The sequence below is a fragment of the Polyodon spathula genome, chromosome 26, assembly GCF_017654505.1.
Source record: "Polyodon spathula isolate WHYD16114869_AA chromosome 26, ASM1765450v1, whole genome shotgun sequence".
Classification (NCBI taxonomy): Eukaryota; Metazoa; Chordata; class Actinopteri; order Acipenseriformes; family Polyodontidae; genus Polyodon; species Polyodon spathula.
The window spans coordinates 19,312,849-19,334,387 of record NC_054559.1 but is presented as its reverse complement, the minus strand read 5'-3'; the positions used below and the strand labels follow the sequence as shown (position 1 = coordinate 19,334,387).

The 21,539-nt window shown below is 40.8% G+C and overlaps 1 protein-coding gene across 21 annotated transcripts in view; it reads left to right on the top strand.

Moving 5' to 3' along the window:
- Positions 1-21,539, top strand: part of LOC121300694 (receptor-type tyrosine-protein phosphatase S-like) — a 139,987-nt gene that overhangs the window by 99,511 nt on the left and 18,937 nt on the right. For 9 of the 21 annotated variants that reach the window (XM_041229381.1, XM_041229370.1, XM_041229375.1 and 6 more), the window contains 13 exons: positions 1,476-1,781; positions 3,558-3,751; positions 4,628-4,654; positions 5,786-5,903; positions 10,975-11,562; positions 12,305-12,399; positions 12,555-12,808; positions 13,457-13,547; positions 14,025-14,243; positions 14,378-14,535; positions 15,345-15,356; positions 15,970-16,082; positions 20,089-20,136. In XM_041229381.1, the coding sequence (XP_041085315.1) occupies positions 1,476-1,781; positions 3,558-3,751; positions 4,628-4,654; positions 5,786-5,903; positions 10,975-11,562; positions 12,305-12,399; positions 12,555-12,808; positions 13,457-13,547; positions 14,025-14,243; positions 14,378-14,535; positions 15,345-15,356; positions 15,970-16,082; positions 20,089-20,136 (2,223 nt within the window). The remainder of the gene's footprint in view (positions 1-1,475; positions 1,782-3,557; positions 3,752-4,627; positions 4,655-5,785; positions 5,904-10,974; positions 11,563-12,304; positions 12,400-12,554; positions 12,809-13,456; positions 13,548-14,024; positions 14,244-14,377; positions 14,536-15,344; positions 15,357-15,969; positions 16,083-20,088; positions 20,137-21,539) is intronic. The other 12 variants (XM_041229386.1, XM_041229384.1, XM_041229383.1 and 9 more) reach the window with 5 other exon arrangements.

Sequence of the window (21,539 nt, the reverse complement as noted above, 5' to 3'; positions counted from 1 at the left end):
AACAAAAGCATCTTTAACTCTCCCCCCACCCCCACCCACCCCATTCAAACTGCAGCAAATTGAAAACTAATCTGAGTCTCCAAAGAGCTGCAAACCAGCAGGTCTTATTTTCCTGCTTCTAAATGGAGCCAGTGTGGAAGTGGTGAATTGAAAGCCTCTGATTGGTCTGTCGGGTGGAACCTGAAGTCTTTGGTTCAGGAGGGAAAGGGTTAAAATGCAGGGAAGGCTGTAGAGTTTGACCTCTCTCAGTATTGGTAAGAAAGTCTTTAAAAGTTAGTATTTGAAGAACTGAAGGTACGTATAACTGCAGAAGCTGTTTTGCGTTTTATGTTTTGATTTTTTTTTCATTTCGTTTTTTTTTTTCTTTTTTTATTCGGTTTGATTTATCGATCATGAATTTTAAAGTACCAAATCCCTGTTTTAAGTTCAGTTTTTCTCCCCACCACCACCCCCCAGTTTGACGTTTATGATTTTTATATATCTTTTTGCGGTCAGGTGAATCCAGGAGTTAGGGTTGGGGAGTTTTGGTTTTTATAACTCTTAATTGAGGAACACCAATGAGTAATCTAATCATTGCAATGGGGATCATGAGAATCACAAGTCAGTGTTGAAAAAAAGTGGCAGGTTTGAGCCACAAGCAGGCGTCCATTCTTAATAACTAAAACGTTATAAAGCTTCAGAGTATGACATTTCAATGGTGTGACCCTACAGATAGATTAAATACAAATAGATCTACACATCAATGCATTGGATTAGTTTATTGGGTTGCAATTTTGATTTATCTTTCTTAGACTTGCATACAGGTCTTCAGTCCTGAAGTTATTGAACAGTATGTTGTGCACCCTCTTAAGAATCTTATAGCTACTAGGAAAACTAACTGCATCAGTAACTGCACTGTGGGCTGTATGTCACTTAAAAAATGCATGTTAAAATGAGCACCAAAATTAGTGTCACTATCATATAATTATTTGATCATTTTTCAAAAATAAAGGGCAAGTATTACAAAGCTTTTAGTCCACTGGGCTGCATCGTGGATGCTTTATGCTAGGTTTGCATATTGTTTTCCTTTTAGAGAGAACAATTGTTGGCAGCTTTGGCAGAAAAGGTTGTAAAAAAAATATTTAGAATTATTCAACTCCTGGGTTTTCTAGCTCCTTCCCATTTCAAGTTTTAATCCATTTTTTATTTCAGTTCTGATTATTTTTGTATTATGATTGTTTTGTATACTTTATTATTATTATTATTATTATTATTATTATTATTATTATTATTATTATTATTATTATTATTTGTTTTTTTATTTGTTTGTCTTAAACCAGAATCCAGCTTTGGGTCTCTCCTTGATTTATTCCTTTCCGTTTTTTTAATTTTTTTTTTTTATCATTTTCTTTTTTGATCTCTCCCATATTTTTTGTTTTTTGTTTTTCACCCTACCTCCTCCTCCTCCTCCTCCCTCCCTAATTCCCCCTAACCAGAACCCTCCGCTCCCCCTCAAGACATAAAGTGCTCCAGCTCAAGCTCCACCACCATACTGGTAAGTTGGCGTCCGCCGGTAGCCGAGAGTCAAAACGGCATCCTGGTGGGGTACAGCGTGCGCTACCAGGCTCTGGAAGGAGAGGATACCACGGCCAGAGAAGTGAAGGACATCCCTCCGTCGACCAATCAGATCCTCCTGGAGGGGCTTGAGAAGTGGACAGAGTACCACATCAGCGCGGTGGCCTACACAGAAATCGGGCCCGGTCCGGAGAGCAAGCCTGTGGTCACTCGGACTGACGAGGACGGTACGGCTCCCGTTTTGTGGATTAAAAGTGCACAATAAGAGGTGGATTCAGTCAAGAGATACAGCTTTAGTGTCTGTATTACTTCCCTGGTCTAAGCCTACATACATCTGCAAGAAGGCCATGCATACAACAGCTGTGGCCAAAGGTTTCGCATCACCTAGAATTTTAGGATTGAGGTCACATTAAGTATATGGGAAACTACAAAGCGGTAGTTAATGAAATATCTTAAAGTAACATTATTCAGCAGGTTTAATCAGACTTTATGAAGCAACATTTGTTCATTCTGTAGAGCAATGCAAAACGTTTGGCCATAGCTGTACACATTCTGCACATTCATTCAGTGTATTTTACACTATAAGTTGCACTTCTTGGTGCCCATAGGAGTAGACGACTTCAGAGAAGCATACCTGAGGCTCTTTGCAATGTTCTGTCCTGTTCATGTTTGACTGAATCTACCTCTTATTGTCACTTACAGTTTTTGTAAGTGTTTTGGGAGGGGATATACAATGCATGTGTCTCTAATATATTTCAACTTTATACTAAACACCTTTTTTTGTTAAAATGGTTTGAAGAAATACATCTTAAATATTTCACCTTCAGCAAGGCCATTAAAATACATCTTTGTTAGCATTATATCTGAAATAAAACCATTTCACACGTTTACTTTTCATGTTGGCCGGGTTTTGTTATTTTATAACAGTTTTTATTCTTTAAACTCTTGTCTCGTATACTGTTCAACGTTATTTCCCTATACGCATTTAACTGTAACTCCCTTCTCTTTTGGTCATCTTGAAAAGAAGCAGCAGAGCTTTAAGGGACTGCAGACATAGTTTCGAAGCTTGCCTTGTGTTTTATTGTTTACAAAGGCAAGAGTGCCCTGTCTGGAGTGATTGATATATTTATTATAAAAGAGCTGCTGGTGTTTTAGGCCTGTTAGTGCCCCTGTAAGCCTCCCTCCTCAGGGGTTCAGATAGCCTGGCCGCATTACCTCAAACACAATCTCATTTCATCGGTGCCACTGCACTGGGGAATCCTTTACATGCCTTATCATGAGCCCTGTGCAGGCTGAGATAATTAAAGTGTTCTAATACATAACAGCATAACTCCTGCTTTCTGTAATGCGTTCCTTTCACCATGGAGGAGAGCATGAATGATGGACAGGGAAGACAGAGACTGATGGGCCTCCCTGTTTCTCTGTCTTTCTTTAAATCTTATTCAACCTTTTGTTCTCATGAGTAAAACCAGAGAGAGAGCTAGCTAGCTCGCACACACGCACGCACGCACGCACGCTATGGCCAAAAGTTTTGAATCACCTAGAAGTTTAGGCTTGACACATTAAAAAAATAAAAACTGGATGAACGTAATTTAGATCTTTTAAGTATATGGAAAACTACAATGCTGTATGTAATTTAATATGTTAGCGTAACATTACTCAGCAGGTTTCGTTCGACTTTAGGAAGCAAAATTAGTTAATTCTATAGGGTGATGGAAAAACTTTTGGCCATAGCTGTATATGTATATGTGTAAAATTCCAACAGGAACATTTAAAATCTTGTCATAATACCTTCAGTTGCAAGATCATTCACCAAACATTCTCAATATTGATTGATCTGTGAAAAAGGCCATTTATTTTTGGTATTGAAGCTTATTTTCGGATTGCTCTGCAAAGAATCAGAGAGAGCCCAGAAAGGTTTTTCTGCAGTGATAAGTTGTGTTCTCTGGTGATGTCGTGATTGACAGTGATTCCTATGTGTGTGTGTGTGTATGTCTGCGTAGTGCCTGGAGCCCCCCCGCGGAAGGTGGAAGTGGAGGTATTGAATTCAACAGCCATCAAGGTGGTCTGGCGCTCCCTGCCCCCCAATCGCCAACACGGGCAGGTCCGAGGCTACCAGGTGCACTACGTACAGGTGGAGAATGGAGAGGCCAGAGGACTGCCCCTCATCAAGGATGTCATGCTGGCCGATGCACAGGTGAGGATAGGGGGAGGGATGAAGAACTGGGGCGGTGGGGTTTAGGCTGATTTGGGTGAAGGAGATAGGGGCAAAAGGGATAGAAGAGGCTTTGGCGTGGCAGTCAGAGGGATTTTAAGAGTAGGGATAGGCACTTGTGTTTGATGAGGTTTAGGGCTTATAGTTTAGGGTGTGGTTTTGGGAACACATTGGGAAATATTTACTAAGCGTTTTGCTCCTGTGCAAAGTTTTTGCAGTGGAACTTAATATTTCAAAACCAGCAAAAAAAAAAAAAATTTTTACCCATTTTTACCCAATCATCGATTAAAGAATTCTAATGAATAATTTAAAGGGGCTATCATTAGTGAAAGTTTATGTAAATACCCCGACTGCTAGAATCTGTTGACAAGGCAGATCTGTGTTCTACTGGCACCTGGCATTCACCCTTCCAAACAGCGCTGCCAAGGTCCTTGTTAGTAATGCCTATAACGCACCCTACATCTGTGTAAAATGCACCTCTCCCTACTGTCTCCTTCTGTTTACTCTATAATGTCGCCTTGCCTTCCCAGAAGAGGTGATGCTTTGAGGCGCCATTAATCACATTATAATTAGCACAGCTACTATTTCACTACAATTTACAAAATGAAAGTTGGTAACGCTTTTATTTGTAAAAACGAGTTATGCTGTAACATAGAGAGGAAACCAAGCTCCAGTTTTCCTAATAACAATTATCCACTTGTGCATTTCCTAAAAACAATCTTCTTCTGGTGGCTCAATCTGGTTTACCCTCTGACCCCTTGAGCACTCCGACCAGCCCCTGCGCTGCTGCCTCCACTTCTCCTTCTGATCCCACTCTCTCCTTTCTCTTTTCTCGCTCCCCTCTTTGTCTCCTCTTAGTGGGAGACCGATGATACAGCAGAATATGTAAGTACCGTTTGCTGGGTGTGAAGAGTTAGAACAGTAGCCTTGAATTCTGCATCCCCTTACACACACTCGCTCTCCCGTGCGGTGTAAGCGGAGCCCCCCTGAGGTGGGCTCCATTGCTCGTACTCAGATTATGAAGAGAAAGTGTTTGAAAGTGCAAAACCATAAGTGATCACCATAAGTGAGCCCAAATATGTAAATACCAACAGTGTACTTGCTGCCATTCTACTTTCAACAAAGAACAGCTTGAGAGAAAAAAAGTTTGAAAGAAAAAGTTAACGCAATGCATTATTCACGGCTACCACTTTTCATAGGCGCTGTGGCTTTGGATTTTGTTTTATATTTATTTATTTTTTAATTGTGAGCCTTTGTCCTGTTTTATTATTTAAAAGTCCAATTTATTAACTGATTGGGGGGGAAATATTTGGGGGAAATGATCACAACAAACAAAGCGGTTTGTTGTTTATTTGTATTAATTGGCACGTCCGTGACGTTTTAATATGCCTAAATACAGCTGTTAATTACATGATGTAATCATTTCCACAAACATTTAGTTTTTGCCCCCCCAGCTAAAAAATGGATTGGACCTGATGTGCTTTTTTTTGCTTGATTATCACTATCTTGTGTGATTGACAACCTGTGTTACTGAGGTGCATTTAATGAAAGACAAGTAATTAAATATAATACTTTGAGCAACCAAGCTCAGCACTACTTTGAACAATTGTAAACATTACTCTAGGAAAAGAGTGTAAAAAAGTAACATTTATTGTGTGAGCATTCTATTAAGGCTGGTTCATACTTCAGTCTCGTGACCACCCAGAGACGGTGTCCAACATGACCAGCTAGAGCTGGGGAAAAATGCACCGCTGTCCACCAGTCTCCCTGGGTTAAGAGGCTGGAAATCACCCTCAATTTAGATAGTTTTGATACAGGCAGAACTCCAAACAGTCTTCAGATATTGTTCAGAAAGGTTTAATTAATACCAACACTTCAAACATGCTTTGGGACGTTTTTAGATCAAGCATTAAGCAAGTTAATTTTTATTTTTCATTGGGGCCCGGTACCTGCAGAAAAGGGAAGCTGGTGACTTTACTGATCTTTTGAACGCGTTTGTTTCTCCCTGGTGTTCAGGAGATGGTCATCACCGGTCTCAAGCCTGAAACCACCTATTCCATCACCGTGGCAGCTTACACCACCAAGGGGGATGGCGCGCGCAGCAAACCCAAGCTGGTGGTGACCAAAGGGGCAGGTGAGTGCCACTGGCATTGGGGAATCAGGCGAGTGCCTTAAAGGAGTGCAAACCAAGATTTTAGACAACCGTTTATAAGCGCTGGCAGTGTCATTACTGGTCCCCATTTTTTTTTTTCTTTTAAGCAATCCCACCTGAGCCCAAATTTTACCCTACCCCCCACCCCCCTCGCTTGCCCAATTGATCAGACTTTCACCCAGAGAGAGATAGAAAGACCGCAAAATCCAGACTGTTGTTTAAACATTGTTGGATTCAGGTGAAGGAGAGCTGGATTTGGTGGCTTGTTTTCACACAGGGCTCAGCAACGGAATCAGACGCATTGAGGTTGCTTTTTGTACACCTCTCGGTGACACATAATAACTTCCAGTTCAACAAAATAGATAGCTGGAGCTAAAGATCTTAGCTTTTTATCCATAGCATTTAAACAAGCTGGTGCGTAAAACCTGCCCAGTAAAAGAACATGTTGCTGATTCTTTTAAACAGTCGTACTGCCTTCCTTCCCTCGTCACAGGATTAGATTAAATAGCAAAACACACATCAGCTACAGAATTGACACAACGTGAGCTACATGAAAGAGCTTTATGTGCTTTTGCTTGACAGTGTCAGTAAACAATGGGGATTGAACAGTAAATGCTGCTTTAAACTAGTTACTGATGTGACAGACGTGTATATATGTGACAATCATATATATATATATATATACTGACAAGTATCTCTCAATATGAGAACTTCAAGCATTCTGCATTCAGAGTCACTTTTTTTTTTAAATGCATCAGTGGCAGTGAACAGCGCAAGCTATGTGTTTTCCACTTCGTGAGGCATTTACTGCTCAACTCACAGTTAAAGTGCAGGTTTTCTGTTCTGCACAACCACACTCGCAAATCCACTCTCGCTCAACCCATGCCTGGAGTGAGTGCAGCATCACAGCCCTCTATTATTTCTGTATCTCCCCGTCTGTTACACTCAGCATCCTCATTATAGGATGGCCCTTGGGAACCCTGCCATTTGCATCTTGGCGGAGAGACACGGGTTACAATGAGAATGACTGATAGGGTTTAATAGGGTTCAGGAGCGAGCTTCTTGTAGCCTTTTGTCCAAGGGCAGGATTAGCCCCCTGCACCCGGGGCACCTCTCAATTTAATTGGGCTACTTAGGGTTTTTAGACCTGCTGGCTCCACGGTTCTGTGTGCAGAAAGCTTGTTCTTCAGTTCTTTAGAGATGGGGGGGGTAGGCCTTTGGAAGACAGAGTTTGAATCCAAGACAGATTCGTTTTGGGGGCGGGGGTGTCTCTTGGGGTTGGCAGCTAATCCACATCACAAACCACAGTGCAGGGGGGGGGGGTGCAGATTTTAGGGGAGGGTCACTGGGGTTTAGCTTTGTATTGAATTTTGGAACAATTTTGTAACAAGTGGGTTTATATTTCATTGTAGGTCATTTTACAAGTGACAGCCACTTAATAGAGCTGCCATTTGCAGAAATTAGCTTGCCTTCAATAATAATAAATGAAATTTTTCCATGTGTATGGAATCTTATGAGGCCTGCTTGTGTAATTTTCCTACATGCATTTTTTCAATGTGAGGGCATCTTTAAACAATATCGCCTTTTAATATTGACCTCACTGTGCTAAAGAACATACTTGACCTTAAAATGAGTGGACCTACACAGAAATTCATACATATGTAAAAAATAAGAATATAGCCATAGACACGTTAATTTCTGCAAATATTCCCTTCTGCAGTTCAATTGAAGGTGATACAACAACTTCCATAGCAAACATTTCATTGTTGGTCATCGCTGTGGCAAATTTTCCATCGTAGAGAAACTACCGCAAAGTAAGCACAATGCAAAAATACTTTGTTCTTTTTTTGTAACACAAAACAGTAAAGTGATGAAACCAGAGAGAGGGGGAGAGGGGGGAATGACAATACAACCCAATCCTTGTTCAGTCAGTGGCGCTGTGTCAACAAGAGACATTAATTCTCTCCCTGATGGAAACGTGCCTCCGTGCCTTCAGTCAGGGATTGAGACGAATGCTGTCTGAAGAAGCGCTGGCAATTAAGGCACCCTATGTTCTCTCTCTCTCTCTCTCTCTCTCTCTCTCTCTCTCTCTCTCATCTCCGGGCTGATCTGTATCACTTGAGATAGCCCTGTATTACACCTTATCACTTGCAGAGAGCTGACACAGCTTCCTGTGTCGAAGTCTATATATATATATATATATATATATATATATATATATATATATATATATATATATATATATATATATAATATATATAAAAGGCAACAGAACTAGAACTAAAGAACTATAGGTACGTTTCCTTGTAAACCTTTTTTTTAAGCAGTTTTTTTATTTATTTCAAACAATCCTTTTAGATGGTCGTTATCCCAAAATCAGAGGGATGGGACATGGGTTGAACTCAGCTTGACTTGATCATTGGAATTCCAACACGGGAGGGGAATGGGATGATCCCGGATTAACAAGATGCATGTGGTTCTTAGGGATTGGCTGACCTATTCAGGACAATTGTGTTCCTTTATTATTAATCCAGGAACGAAATGAACTGTTGCAAGCCTATGGGTGTGTCCAGTATGTTACTTAATGGAGATATACAACTGTAAACCTGTTAATTGCACCAATTCACTTATAGACCAACTCATACTCTGCACAGTGTAATATTGCTGTGACACATCATCCAATTACATTCAGATTGGCTATAAAAATAAATAAATATCACTTTAAAGCTATTGGCCTTACAAAACCATCATCACTTGCAATACAGAAATGGAGAGATTTCTGTATAATGGAATGGGCCATTGGGAGAAGGCTACCACAGTGATAACCTTTTAGCACTTGGACAAAGCAATAGTATCCAGGTACCGCATCAGCTTTATATAACGTGCACAACATAAATACAGAACCCAGACGGTATATTAGTGAAGTGGTGCTGTATATAACTCATGCATCCATGGCTGTGTTGAAAGTGAAATATGCAGTCGTCATATCCCTGGTAAAATATCTTAAAATACCTTAAACAAATGGGCATATCAAAAGGCAGTAAATCATCCTAAAAGAAACCCCTTTTCTTGGCCAGGAACCCTGTATACTTGTCAAACAGCAGGGTCATGGAAAGGGCTGCTAATCCATCACCTGAGAGGAGGGAAGAGGGGTGGGGGTGGTCCTATTGATTGGCCAGCTTGTAAATTACACAGCTCTGGAAAATCGTTTGGAGCTCTCCAGCGAGACAGGGCCAGACACAGCGGGCAACTTCATTTCTCCCACGATCAAACAATCACATTTCTGTTTGTTTTTTTTTTTAATTGTTTTATATATATAAGATGGAGTTTGCCTCAATCCAAAATACTGAGAAACATTTTATGGCCACTTCAGTTTTTATTCTGAATTATGTTTGTATTTGTATGGAGTGTTAATTAACTTTGTGCATGGTTTATTTCAAGTTTCGAAATGCCAGAGCTTTTTTTTTATAACCTATTTCCAAAATGTTTGACATAAAACCTCATAAGCTTTCATGCATCAGTATTAAGCTTAACGTTGAATCTGATTTTATGTTTGCATAATCGTGTTTGTGTGTGATTGCTGTTTAGAATTGCAGGGGTGCTGGAAATTGGAAGAAGGTTGAGTGTGTGTGTGTCTGTACTCCATTAGCAGAGAAGTTCAGTGACATTAATCAAAGGTTTCTATTTTGAGGCAAAACTATCATTACTTGAAACTCAATTTCTCCCCGACTGGAAATAGCTTTAAAAAAAAAAAATACCCTTGAAACGGCTTGCCGAGGTCCATCTCTCTCTGTGAGGCTGATGATTGTGTGCCTTCAAATGCTCCTTTATTTCTAATGCTGGATCTGCAGGCACTCCCTTCAATATTATATTGCAGCCTGTTTTCTGTTTAGTGTCAAATCTAATTGGAAAATGAGACATTCTGCCCAAATTGTTTTCATGTGGGAATGTGCCAGGTTCAAGTCTGTCTGTCTGTCTATGTAACTGTTGATCTTTCTGCTGTGTCTCTATATGTCAGCCTATGCTGCATGCTGTATTGTGACTCCTACTGGTAAATTTAATATGGGCTCATTTCTCTCAACTGAAGCTTTGTAAAAAGGCAATTTAAAAGATAACCTGAACCATCTGTATATAAAACTGCACGTAAAGAAAATATTCCATGTAATTGAAATATAGGAGAAGAATTTGAAGTAACATTTTTGAACTTGAATCTTTAGTAACCCTCAGTGGTCAGTTAACAGCATTGCGCACAAAGCTGCCCTCTATTTGCAGTGTCTGTTTACCTAAGCAGTCATGGGCACAGAAAAAAAAGAACCTAAGTCAGCTGCAAAAGGCTTGAAATGTTTTCCCGTTTTTCGTTTTTTCTGCATGGGTAGTGCAAGTCTGCTGCACTGGTCAGCTCTGCGGTGATCACTAGCAGTGTGGAGCTGTGTGGAGCTCATTAATGTGCAGTGAGCGAGCTCTGTTCAGCTGTAACCCAGAACGATTAAAACTCCATATCCAGAATGACACTGAATTCAGTTCTGCTGGGTAAACAAGAGTGATGTGGGTACTTGCACAGCTATGGCCAAAGGTTTTGCATCACCCTATATAATGAACTCATTTTGCTTCATAACGAAAAGCTGACAAAAATTGAAAAATGTGACATTTCGTCATGAAATACTCTACTACCGTTATTGCTTTGATTACAGCTCTAAGTTGTGTATGTATATTATTTTTTCTTTTATTTTTTTTTTTAATTATGTCTCAGTCCTAGAATGCTAGGTAATGCAAAACCTTTGGCCACAGCTATAGTATTCATAGACATGTTTAAGACTACTGGAAGACATTTATTTGGGAAAGGCTAATGTTTTCACGTTGTGGGCTAATCAGCTGAAGGAATGGAATTGAGATGGTGTAGACACAAGGGTGCTGTTTTAGCATCCTTGAGTTTCCAGAGAATATTTCAGTTTCTTCCATATGATATAGTCTGATATGTTCTGCATGGAATAAAGTTATCGCCCTTTGCCTGAATAGAACAACCTGATATAGTTTCTGTTTTCATTCTTTTCAGTTCCTGGCAAACCAGCTGTATCGGTCAAGCAGACCTCAGAAAACATGGCTGTGGTTCAGTGGCAGCCCTCCACGGAGACGCCTGTGCAGGTCCTGGGCTACCGGCTACAATTCGGACGCCAGGACGTCTCTCCACTGGCCACGTTGGAGTTCACAGCCCAGGAGCTGCAGTACACTGTCAGCAACGTGCACAAAGGGGCAACATACGTCTTTAAAGTGTCAGCCAAGAGCCGGTCAGGCTTCGGGGAGGAAGCCACGCAGGAACTGAGCGTGCCTGAGGAAGTCCCTAAGGGGTACCCCCAGATTATCGAGGTCTCCAATATCACGTGCTGCTCCGTCCAGTTCAGCTGGCTCCCCCCTGTTTTGGCTGAGAGAAACGGGGTGATAACCCAGTACACCGTGGCTTATAAAGAGTCGGGGGCTCCCGGTGCCCTGACGGAAATGACTCTCCCAGCCTCTGAAATGAGCCTGACTCTAAACGGCCTCAACCCAGACTCCACTTATGACATCAAAATCCAAGCGCATACCAGTGTAGGTGCAGGGCCCTACAGCCCTCCGGTCCAGTACCGGACCATGCTTCTGGAGAAAGGTAGGGTTCTTTTTGGGGAAGACTGGGGAGACACACCACTAACCCAAGGTAAAACCTAGTAACGAGTTAAAACCCTGAGGTCTGTTGAATGTGGACATATCTTAAAGGTAAGTGTGTTGATGTCAGGCACCTTGAAATCCCCAGCACACGCACTTACTATTCAACCCCAGTCGTTAAGGTAGGGTTTCTGAGTGTGACATGACACCACGGCCAGCGATGTGACGCATGTCCCAACAGGCACTCGGAGCGGCTGCGAGCATGCCCAGTTTTGTCCTGTGTCAACTGCAGTGTCCTATCTGGAAGCGCCAGTCCGGATTTCAAACTAAATTAGAAATAAAAAGGGGAATTAAAACGTTTGAAGAATTAGACTTCCTGAAAAAAAAAAAAAAAAAAGATATCTTAATAAATTCCTCAAATTCCTCAATTGGGGTTCCCTACTTCCACATGGGATGCTACAGTTTTCAAACTGTCCTCTGTGGGTTCTGTGTTCACGAGTTTTGCCACCTGCCTTTAATTCTGTTGCTAATCTTTTTTTTGAGTAGCGTAACCCCTTCACAGTTAATCAACGAGCACCAGGTTGTTTTTGAGAGAGGAACGGGCATACCATACCAGCGAAGGAGCCAGGGAAACAGAGAGGCTTAATAATAATAATAATAATTATTATTATTATTATTATTATTATCTTTCCTTGCTCTATCCGGACTCCTGTAGCACCAATGTTTTTTTTTTTTTTTCAATGCAGATGTTCCAAAGAATTTCAAGGTGAAGTTGGTGATGAAGACGTCAATTTTGCTGACCTGGGAGTTCCCTGAAAACAGGCACCCCTATCGCTGCAAGGTTAACAAGCAACTGACTGATTTATAATCTATTTCATTTCTATATGTTAATATGCCGTGTTCAGAGAAATCAGTGTTCAATAACGCTGTCTCAATGCAGATAAGGTTAGACTGAAAGCTGGAGTTTTTTGTTTTTTTTTGTTTGTTTTATTTTAGATCGAGTATAACGGTCAGAGCGTTGATGTGGATGCCCGCGCCACCAAAGCGCTGATCACAAACCTGCGTCCCAACACCACGTACAACTTCAAGATGACCAGTGGAGAGGACAACATGGGCGGCCTGAGGCACAAGGTGTTAACCAGGACTGCCCCAGCCGTACTGGTCACCAAGCCGAGCCTGAACCACAAACCAGACGCCGACGGCACTCTGACCATCCTGCTGCCCTCCTTGGAAATGGCAGTGCCGGTCAAGTAAGAAGCACGCCAGTCAACAGTGTGGTATATTACAAAGTTAGAGGAATGTACAGCTATGACCAAATGTTTTGCATCACCCTGTAGAATTTTAGGATTGAGGCTGAAAAAATATAAATGAACAAAATTTAATTTAACATCATGTAATCAAAGAAACTACAAAAGTCTATCGGAAGCTATGCTAGTAGCACAACAATTACTACAATAACAGTTCATGTTAGATTTTTAAATGTCACATTTTTCCGTATTCGTCAGTTTTCTGTCCAGTATATGGAAAAATACAAAGCAGTCTGCAGTTCAATTTGTTAACATCACATTATTCAGCAGGTTTCATTTGACTTGTTAATTCTGTTAGGTGTTGCAAAACTTTGGGTCACAGCGTTATTACCACATGTGCGTGCATGTTTTCAAGGAATTCAGAGGCTGATTAGACACTTTTTTGTAGATGTCTCCAAAAGAAAATTCATACAAGCGTGTAATGGTATAACACCATTAACACATTAAAAAAAACAACGGTCCCGGTTCTTCTTTATAAACTGATTTATACTTGATTATCCCTCAAGTGGTAAATGCTGCTTTGTGGTGGCGATCATGAGCTACCACACGTTGGTGGCAGACTTATTAAGAAAGTGTCTCTGGCTCTTTCAGGTACTACTATATCGTAGTGGTTCCTCTGAAGAGGGTGCGCGGGGCGTTTGTGAAGCAGTGGAAAAGCCCAGATGAGATGGACCTGGATGAGGTGGGACTGTTTTCCTTTACAGCTAAGAAACTAGTGCACCTGTTACTTGATCAGGTGCCAGCAATCATACCCGTGCTAAATCTGGTTAACTGGGTGTGGATTTCACTCCATGAATGCTTTGAACACCTCTGGGGGTGAGAATTTCAATTTTCACTCAGTAATCGGTGATATAGAAACAATAGGCACTCGTATGAAAATGTTAGACCGCTTTGTGTTTTAATTAGGCGTCCTTAACAACTTCTAATAGGTATCATGCTTTTTACAGTTTGTTTCCTTCTCTCTTGCTATTTTAAATTAATTTTTAAAGTCGTCAATTAAATTAGACAATCGCTAATTTTGTTTTGACAGTTTTTCAGGATTTTTCAGTTACAGGGGTTTGATTTCCATATGTGCAACAAATCAAAACTACAGAGGCAGCGGGGTGTTCTGAGGCATCGCTGTATGTGTTTGCGTTGAACCAGTCTGCTGTCTCTCCAGGTGCTGAAGGATATCACTCGACGGGAACGACAGAGACGGAGCATGCGTTACTCACGGCAACTGGACACAAAGCCTTTCATCGCTGCCCGCTTCCGGACCCTGCCCTCGCACTTCACCCTCGGGGACCAGATGGAGCACAACGGCTATGAAAACCGCGCCCTGGAGCCTGGCCAGGAATACGTCTTCTTTATCCTGGCCATGCTGGACAACCCGGAAGTGGTGAGTAGGCCTGGCGGGAAGCAGGAAGCGGCGGGAACAGGAAGCTGTTTTTTTTTTTTAGAACAGGCTTGCTACCTGTTCTCCCTCTCTGGAGAGGTTAGCGAAATGTTCTTTTTTTTCGTGTTTGTTTTCAGAGAATGTTTGCTGCAAGCCCATACACAGACCCGGTGGTGGCTCCAGACTTGGACCCTCGGCCCGTGGACGGGGGGGACGGCCTCATCTGGGTGGTGGGACCGGTGCTGGCCGTCGTCTTCATCATCTGCATCGTCATCGCCATCCTGCTGTACAAGAAGTAAGACCATTCAGGGCTCAATGTCCCCAAAAATATAAGGGTTAGGGTAACAGATCCATATGATACACACAGATACACATTAGAGAATATTAGTTATCCAGCCAAATACCTTATTTCATTCATTCATTCTAACTTCCATAGTTGTTAATCGCCATGTAGATTTAATAAATAGTAATAAGGAATCCATACTTTTGTCACACTTTTACATTAGAAGGTTTCACAGACCCTGATTTAGACCTAACACAAGAATGGAAATAAGACTCCTGTTACATAGGCTTTGCTACAAGCTTGAGTAGTCCTAGTTTATAGGTAACAAGCTCAAGTGTTCTTATTAAGCTCATAGCGAAACCAGGATTGTATCAAACTGTATCAATGGGAGTCTTATTTCCATCCCTGCAATATCACTAATAAGTCCTAATTAGGCTCTGTGAAACTAGCCACATATAACATTTTTAGCCACATTTGTTAACCCACAGATGATAATGATGCTACAGGGATACAGAAAAGGCAGAATGTTGTGGGTTTTTTTTTTTATTGGGAAGCCTTGGCTCTGTTTTATGCACACTGACCCTTGTTTTAGCGCACGTATGAATCGTTGCATTACCCTCACCTGCCCTTGACCTTGGCTTTAACCCTGCCCCGAGTCCCTCTGCTGTACCATTAGCATCTCGGTGGGTTTAACTAGCTGCTTCTAATGCTGATAAGCTTTATTAAGCACCAAATGGCTGTGTCAGGAATTCAAATGATCCGTATTGATTTTGTTGTTTTTTTTCTTCCCTCTTTTCTCCAAACGCTTTCCTTGGGAACAGCAAACCTGACAGGTAAGGAAGGCGTGCTTAGCTGCAAGGAACTTGATTGGATTGCATAGGGCTGGGCTGGTTTAATAATGAGTTACATTGTACTGCTGCTAAACTGCAGTTAAACCTCCCTGTGGAATTGCTCGTATGAAATCGTCTCCTGCGATTAATTCTAGAAGATTGCACACAATGCTAGTATCTGTTCTCGTTCTGTACAGATTAGGCTTTGCTTTAGTTAAAATAGAAGTCAGTGCATCAATAGCAGTGCATTAAAAAAATATATACCATTCAGATGAGAAATAAGTCTAGTTCTGGAACCCAGTGGAGTTACCCACGGGTAAAGAAAGAATAAGCAGTCTGGTATTCACCGTCTCTTTGTATTCTCCAAGCACTGCTGCTCTGCCTCAGAACTGTTTTATAAGTTTTTTCAAAAAGAGAGGAAAATGTTTGGTCTCAAACCCTCGCTTTTCCTCTTTCCTCAGCCGCATTTTTTCACCATTTATTTGTCGTAATGAATCCGTCATTATCAGACATGACCACTGTAGTTGACCCGATCTTGCCGCAGCAAGTAGAACAGTGTGAAGTTAGATCGCTGAGTTTTTTTATTTATTTATTTATTTTTATTTTTAAAACTCAGCAAGCGTAAGGAGTCTGAGCCCCGTACAAAATGCCTCCTGAACAACGCTGAAATCACTCCCCATCACCCCACCGACCCTGTGGAGATGAGACGCATCAACTTCCAGACCCCAGGTAACCCTAGCCCTATCCCCCAAGCGCTCACCTGTACTGCTGCAGTGAATCCGGGAGAGCGCCAGGAAACGAAGGGGTAGCACTGTGCCTTAAGTGACATTTATTGTGTCATAATGAAATCTAGACACCTGATCATGAATACTAAAGAAAATAGTTCCGATAGTTCCTGCCTTCATCTCTCTCTCTCTCTCTCTCTCTCTCTCTCTCTCTCTCTCTCTCTCTCTCTCTCTCTCTCAATATATATATATATATATCTTCTCTCTCTCTCTACTCTCTCTCTCTCTCTCTCTCTCTCTCTCATCTCAATCTCTCAATCTCTCTTCTCTCCATCTCTCTCATGTTATATCTATATATATCTCACACACTATGTAACACATGACTGCAGTACAGTTTTACCAGCTTCTAAACCTCTTGTGCAGTAAATCAATCACTCAGATATGCCTGAACTGTTGGACATTTTTTTCAGATGTCTTTTTTTTGTTCTTGGTTTGCAGATTTTTTATTTTTGTATTTATTTGTTTTATTTAGGTTTTTGGTTTTTGTTTTCAGCTTTTCAAAGCATTTCAGCTTTTTTTATTTCCTCATTCATTCCTGTGTGCCGCCTGTCTCGTGGGATCAGAACCACACCACAAGACTTCTTTTCAGTTTGAGGGAGGGTTTTTTTATTTTTGTTTGGAGACTGTGGGGTCTATTCAGTTGCTCTAAATTGTTGCGGATTGCTGTTTTAAATCATTCAAACAGATCCCCTCTCAAATGTTTTACACACTCATTTGCACTATATGTTGGTTTCCATGCACAACATGCTTTGTATATTCCAGATAGCGCTGGGTTGTCAAACCCCTAGCCGTCGTCAATTAGTTTGAATTTACATTGCTGTAGCAACACAGAGACTCTGTGTATTTCCACTAATGGCTTCCATTGTGATTGGTTCGTTTACTGGAATTCAAAGGGGAATTATGTTTTAGTTTACTGGAATTTAATTAGAGTCCCTGAACTTGGTGGCAGGCCAGTTGAGCTCAGAGATCAGGTTAAGCCCCCGAGGAGCATTTTCAGCACAGGGTTATTCACTGCCTCGATCTGCACTCCCCTTCCTGCTGCATGACCCCCCCCCCATTCCCCACCATCGACCGCTCTCCCTCCCTCCCACTGTTTCACACTCTGCCTGCTTCTGTTTCTGTAGTCTGTGTGTTTTTTACCCTCTGTGTATCCCACTATATCTATCACCCTTTCTATCACCATTTCTGTTCTCTTTTAAAATGTTAATACCGCTGTTATTAGAATGGCTGAAACATTAGTCAAGAAAACAAACATGTGGGACGATTCCTGACTGCGAAACATATGATTTCTATATAGAACAACGTTTGTGTCGTACCACCACTTAGAACAATAGAATAGACCTCAGTGTATGACGTGCAGGTACACACACGCAGGTTTGCAAATCTGTCAAAGTGAAATCGTCCACAGTACACTGTCACGTGCCCTGGCTGCAGTGGTCATTGCCCTGCGCTCGTTCCACCCTCCAGTAACTGGATCCCTGCTCTGTGGTAACAGTGCAGATCAGCTGCCCACCCTCTCTCTGACAGGCGCCTCTTCCAACATATTTATCACCTGCTGAACTGTTACTAAGATGCCTAGTAGGAAGATTTAGATCAGAGGTGTCCAATCACGGTCCTGGAGGGCTATTCCACTCCGGGTTTAACAGACTACTTTAGGGTCTGGATGGGGTTTTAATTGGTTCAATCACGCAATTTAGAATAGGGTTGGAACAAAGACCAGGACTGGAATAAGGCCAACTTTGACCTCCCCTGATTTTGATATATTGTAGAGAAAGCTTGTGATACACAGGAGTCAAGACTCGTTGAAGCAAACGACGTATTAAACAATTAATCTGGAACGTTTTTGACCTGCGTTTTGATTTCAAATTGAGAGCACCATCGATTCGATTCATAGACATTTCAATACATTTTGCGGTCGGGGCCTTCTTCAGAAAAATGTTACGGAATAAAACTGAACAAATAATGTCCTGCTCTTTCAACTAAAGATGGTATGGCATTTATATAAACCATCTAGTATCCAGATACACTCAATCGTGAATTTTGAGGAAACAAAGTCCTCCCGTGTGTTTCACAACAGAACCCATTATCTGTTTTTGTTGTACAGTGTTTATTTTCTTCTGTTTGTGTGATCCTGTCCATTTGCAGCCCTATCTCATGTTCACCGTTCCTTGTGTGTCTGACATGTTTTAATGAGCTGACTTAGCAGTACTGGAACCTGATAGTTCTGCTCGAAGGCAACTCCTGTCATCTGAGAGGGGCTGTGAATACTGCTTCAGTCTCTAACTCCCAAACGCAGTATTGAGCACAGACCATACGTTCATGTCAGCCCCAAGCTGTTTATCAAGACAAGGAAAACATAATCCTTTAATATATCTCCAGCACACTCCTGTAGCATGCTGTGGTTTTTTGGTGCATAACTCTAATAGTCATGATGGAAATACCATCGTAACCATCTTGTATAATGGTGACTACTAATATCAATAGGAATTGTATTCAAATCCTTTAGAGTTGATGCTGACAAAGGCTGCATAGCCGTATTTGAGTGTACTACATCGTAGTTTGTTTGTTTTTTAATTTGCCATAGAAGTTTAACAAATTGATGCAAAATTTGAAAGCCTTTTTTTTTTTTTTTTTTTTTTTTTTTTTGTGGAGACTTGGTTGACACAGCATAACTTAAGCCAACGTTCCTGTTATGAAAATGGATAGAGTGGAGTGGCTTTTGATTCTGCTAATTTGAAGTGTTTATGAGAGTTTCAATCCTCGGGGGTGGATTTGGGGTCCCAGACTTGCACAGTTTATATGTGTGTGTGTGTGTGTGTGTGTGTACGTTTTTAGATTGCACCAAATTATGATGGATTGTGTCATTTTTGGGGGATGTGGATTCACAACAGACTACGGTAAAACGTTGAGAGGAGAAAGGCTGGTTTATTAACCAACTATGCCACCTATCCCCTTTTAAATTTCTCAACTCAAAGCATAAAAAGAAGTCATTTTCTTTTCTGACACCCCTCCAGTTAGCAAAAAGCCTTAATTCATTAATGCATTCTTTATTTCTTCTAATTAAAACTGCAGTATTATTCATTGATGTGACAGCACCTCATTTTCCATGAGGTCCTAAGGCAAGAAACGGCAAGTATGCATCAGGAAATACACTCTGAGGGTCATACATCATGGGAATATTAATAGCACAGTCAATAATACATATTTATACTTCCCGTTACCCAATTGAGTTAATGATGTATATTCCATATCCCCCCCCTCATTTTATTACATTCTGCTTTTGCAGTGTTATTCAGTTTTTTAAATAAATTGTAAGGTGAGGATAATTATTCTGAAGTATGATGGATTTATTTTGGTTCTGTTTGATTGTGTTGAACTGGAGTTTCTTTGTTCACCAAAACACAGGGACTAGAACAACACGTAGCCAGGCATGTCAAGATAATATTTACCACATTGATTTATTAGTCCTTTTAAGATCACTAGACCATGCAAGATGATGCAAAATTTTATGACAAGAAATCCTTCCATTTTTGCTTGGTTGGAACCAGCAGTATTGATATAGTGTGCCACTACTGTGCCCGTGACTGAATTAGGGTTGTGCAAATACCAAAAAAAGAATATTATGGCTGAAATCTATATAACTTCCCCTTTAACCTTCAGCAATCTATTGTAACCTTCTTAAAGGAAAAGTTACAAATCCGAAAATGCTGCACACCCCCCTAAAACCAATTAAAAAAACAAACAAAAAAAAAGAGTAGAATTTGTTGGAGATAAGAATACGTCCAATAAGAGTGTTTTAGCAATTCATTGGTTTCTTCCAGAGCTACGTTGACCTTTTTTTAAGTTCTATTTATTTTTTTTATTTTTTTTCTTCATCAGCATTAAAAAAAACCAACAAACAAACGGTTTTCTTTTTTTTTTTTTTTTTTTTATTTTGCTGTTTTTCACAGATTCTGGTCTGAGCAGCCCTCTCAGTGATCCTGGTTTTGACTTTGAAAGTTAGTTCCTGTGTGTGTCTTTTGCACTTTATCTTTCTACTTTGCATTTCTTTTCTTTTTGTTTTATTATTAGTATTATTATTTTCTAGTTTGCTGTGCTTTTTCAGACTATTGGCTGCTCATAATTCCCAGGTTTCACACTTTCACTGTGTCACACCCAAGTGTCTTTGCACTGCAGACCCCACCACTCTCATATCAAAAACATTCTCACTGAGATGAAACTACAACTGCTGGGGTCTCGCATACAGTACTGGGGACTAAATCTGATTGCAAGACAGGGGGAGATAGGTTTCCTTATGTTCTTAAAAACAGATACTGAGCCTCGTTGCTTGTATTTACCTTCTGTGTGTGATTTATTCCAAGGATCGTGCCGGAACACCGGTCCGCTTTTTTCTACAGCAGTCACATGACTCCCATCCCCCGCACTGCTGTCTGATTAAGTCAGCAGTCCTCTTCATGCAGTGAAAAGGAACTTCTTACAAACTACTTTTTTAAGAAGGCTATAAAGGCTGATGAAGACGACAGCCACAGCGCGTTGACTCCGACTGTGCACACAAACAGAGCCACTGACACACAGACACATAAAGTAAAGCATTCCGATAAGCTGGAGAACGACACAGAAATTAGACTAATGCATTGCCTAGTACACAGTATGTGTTGCTAGAAGTCCAGTGTACAAATACAATGTGAATTCGTAATTCTTGCATCATAAAATCTTAAATTTAGTGGTGTTCCTGTACCTTCAGATTTAGGACTACACCCCCGATTTATTTTTATCTTTGTATGGTGGATATTTTTTTTGTTAGTTATAACTGAATGTGCTGAAGATTTCTTCAGAGCTCGTGGAGACTGCTCGGAGCTCACTGTCAAAACACAAGCAGGCTCATGTTAATGCACTATATTAATGGGCACCTTCCCTGCTATAATACCCTTGGTGCGTGCTATGAGAATGTGAACATGCTAATGCTTTGATGATGGCTCCAGATTATCTATAGGGCTAACATTTAAATATCCACTCAACCTAGAGGACTGCAAAGATCAAAGAGCCTAGAGAAGGTTGTTAAATATTGCAGGTTTATTTATTATAAAAGTATACAGAAAGTTTTGTATGGCTTTCAGAAGTAGAAACATAACCCCTGGTTTTGCAACCATGCATCATTTAGTTTTGTCCATTTTGCACTAGAGAAATCCAGTACAGTGCACTGCAGAAAGACATCACACCATGTGAAAGCATTGCACGTTGTCGACATGCAAGTAGATAGAGGTAATCTTTCAAGTGCTCTCTGGAGATTTGCCAGCTCTGCACTTCAAGTGATGTTAGATATACTGTTAATTATACACATGAGTTACTGTTTAACCACATGTGTAATTAAAATGAAACTTTACATTTTGGCAAAACAATA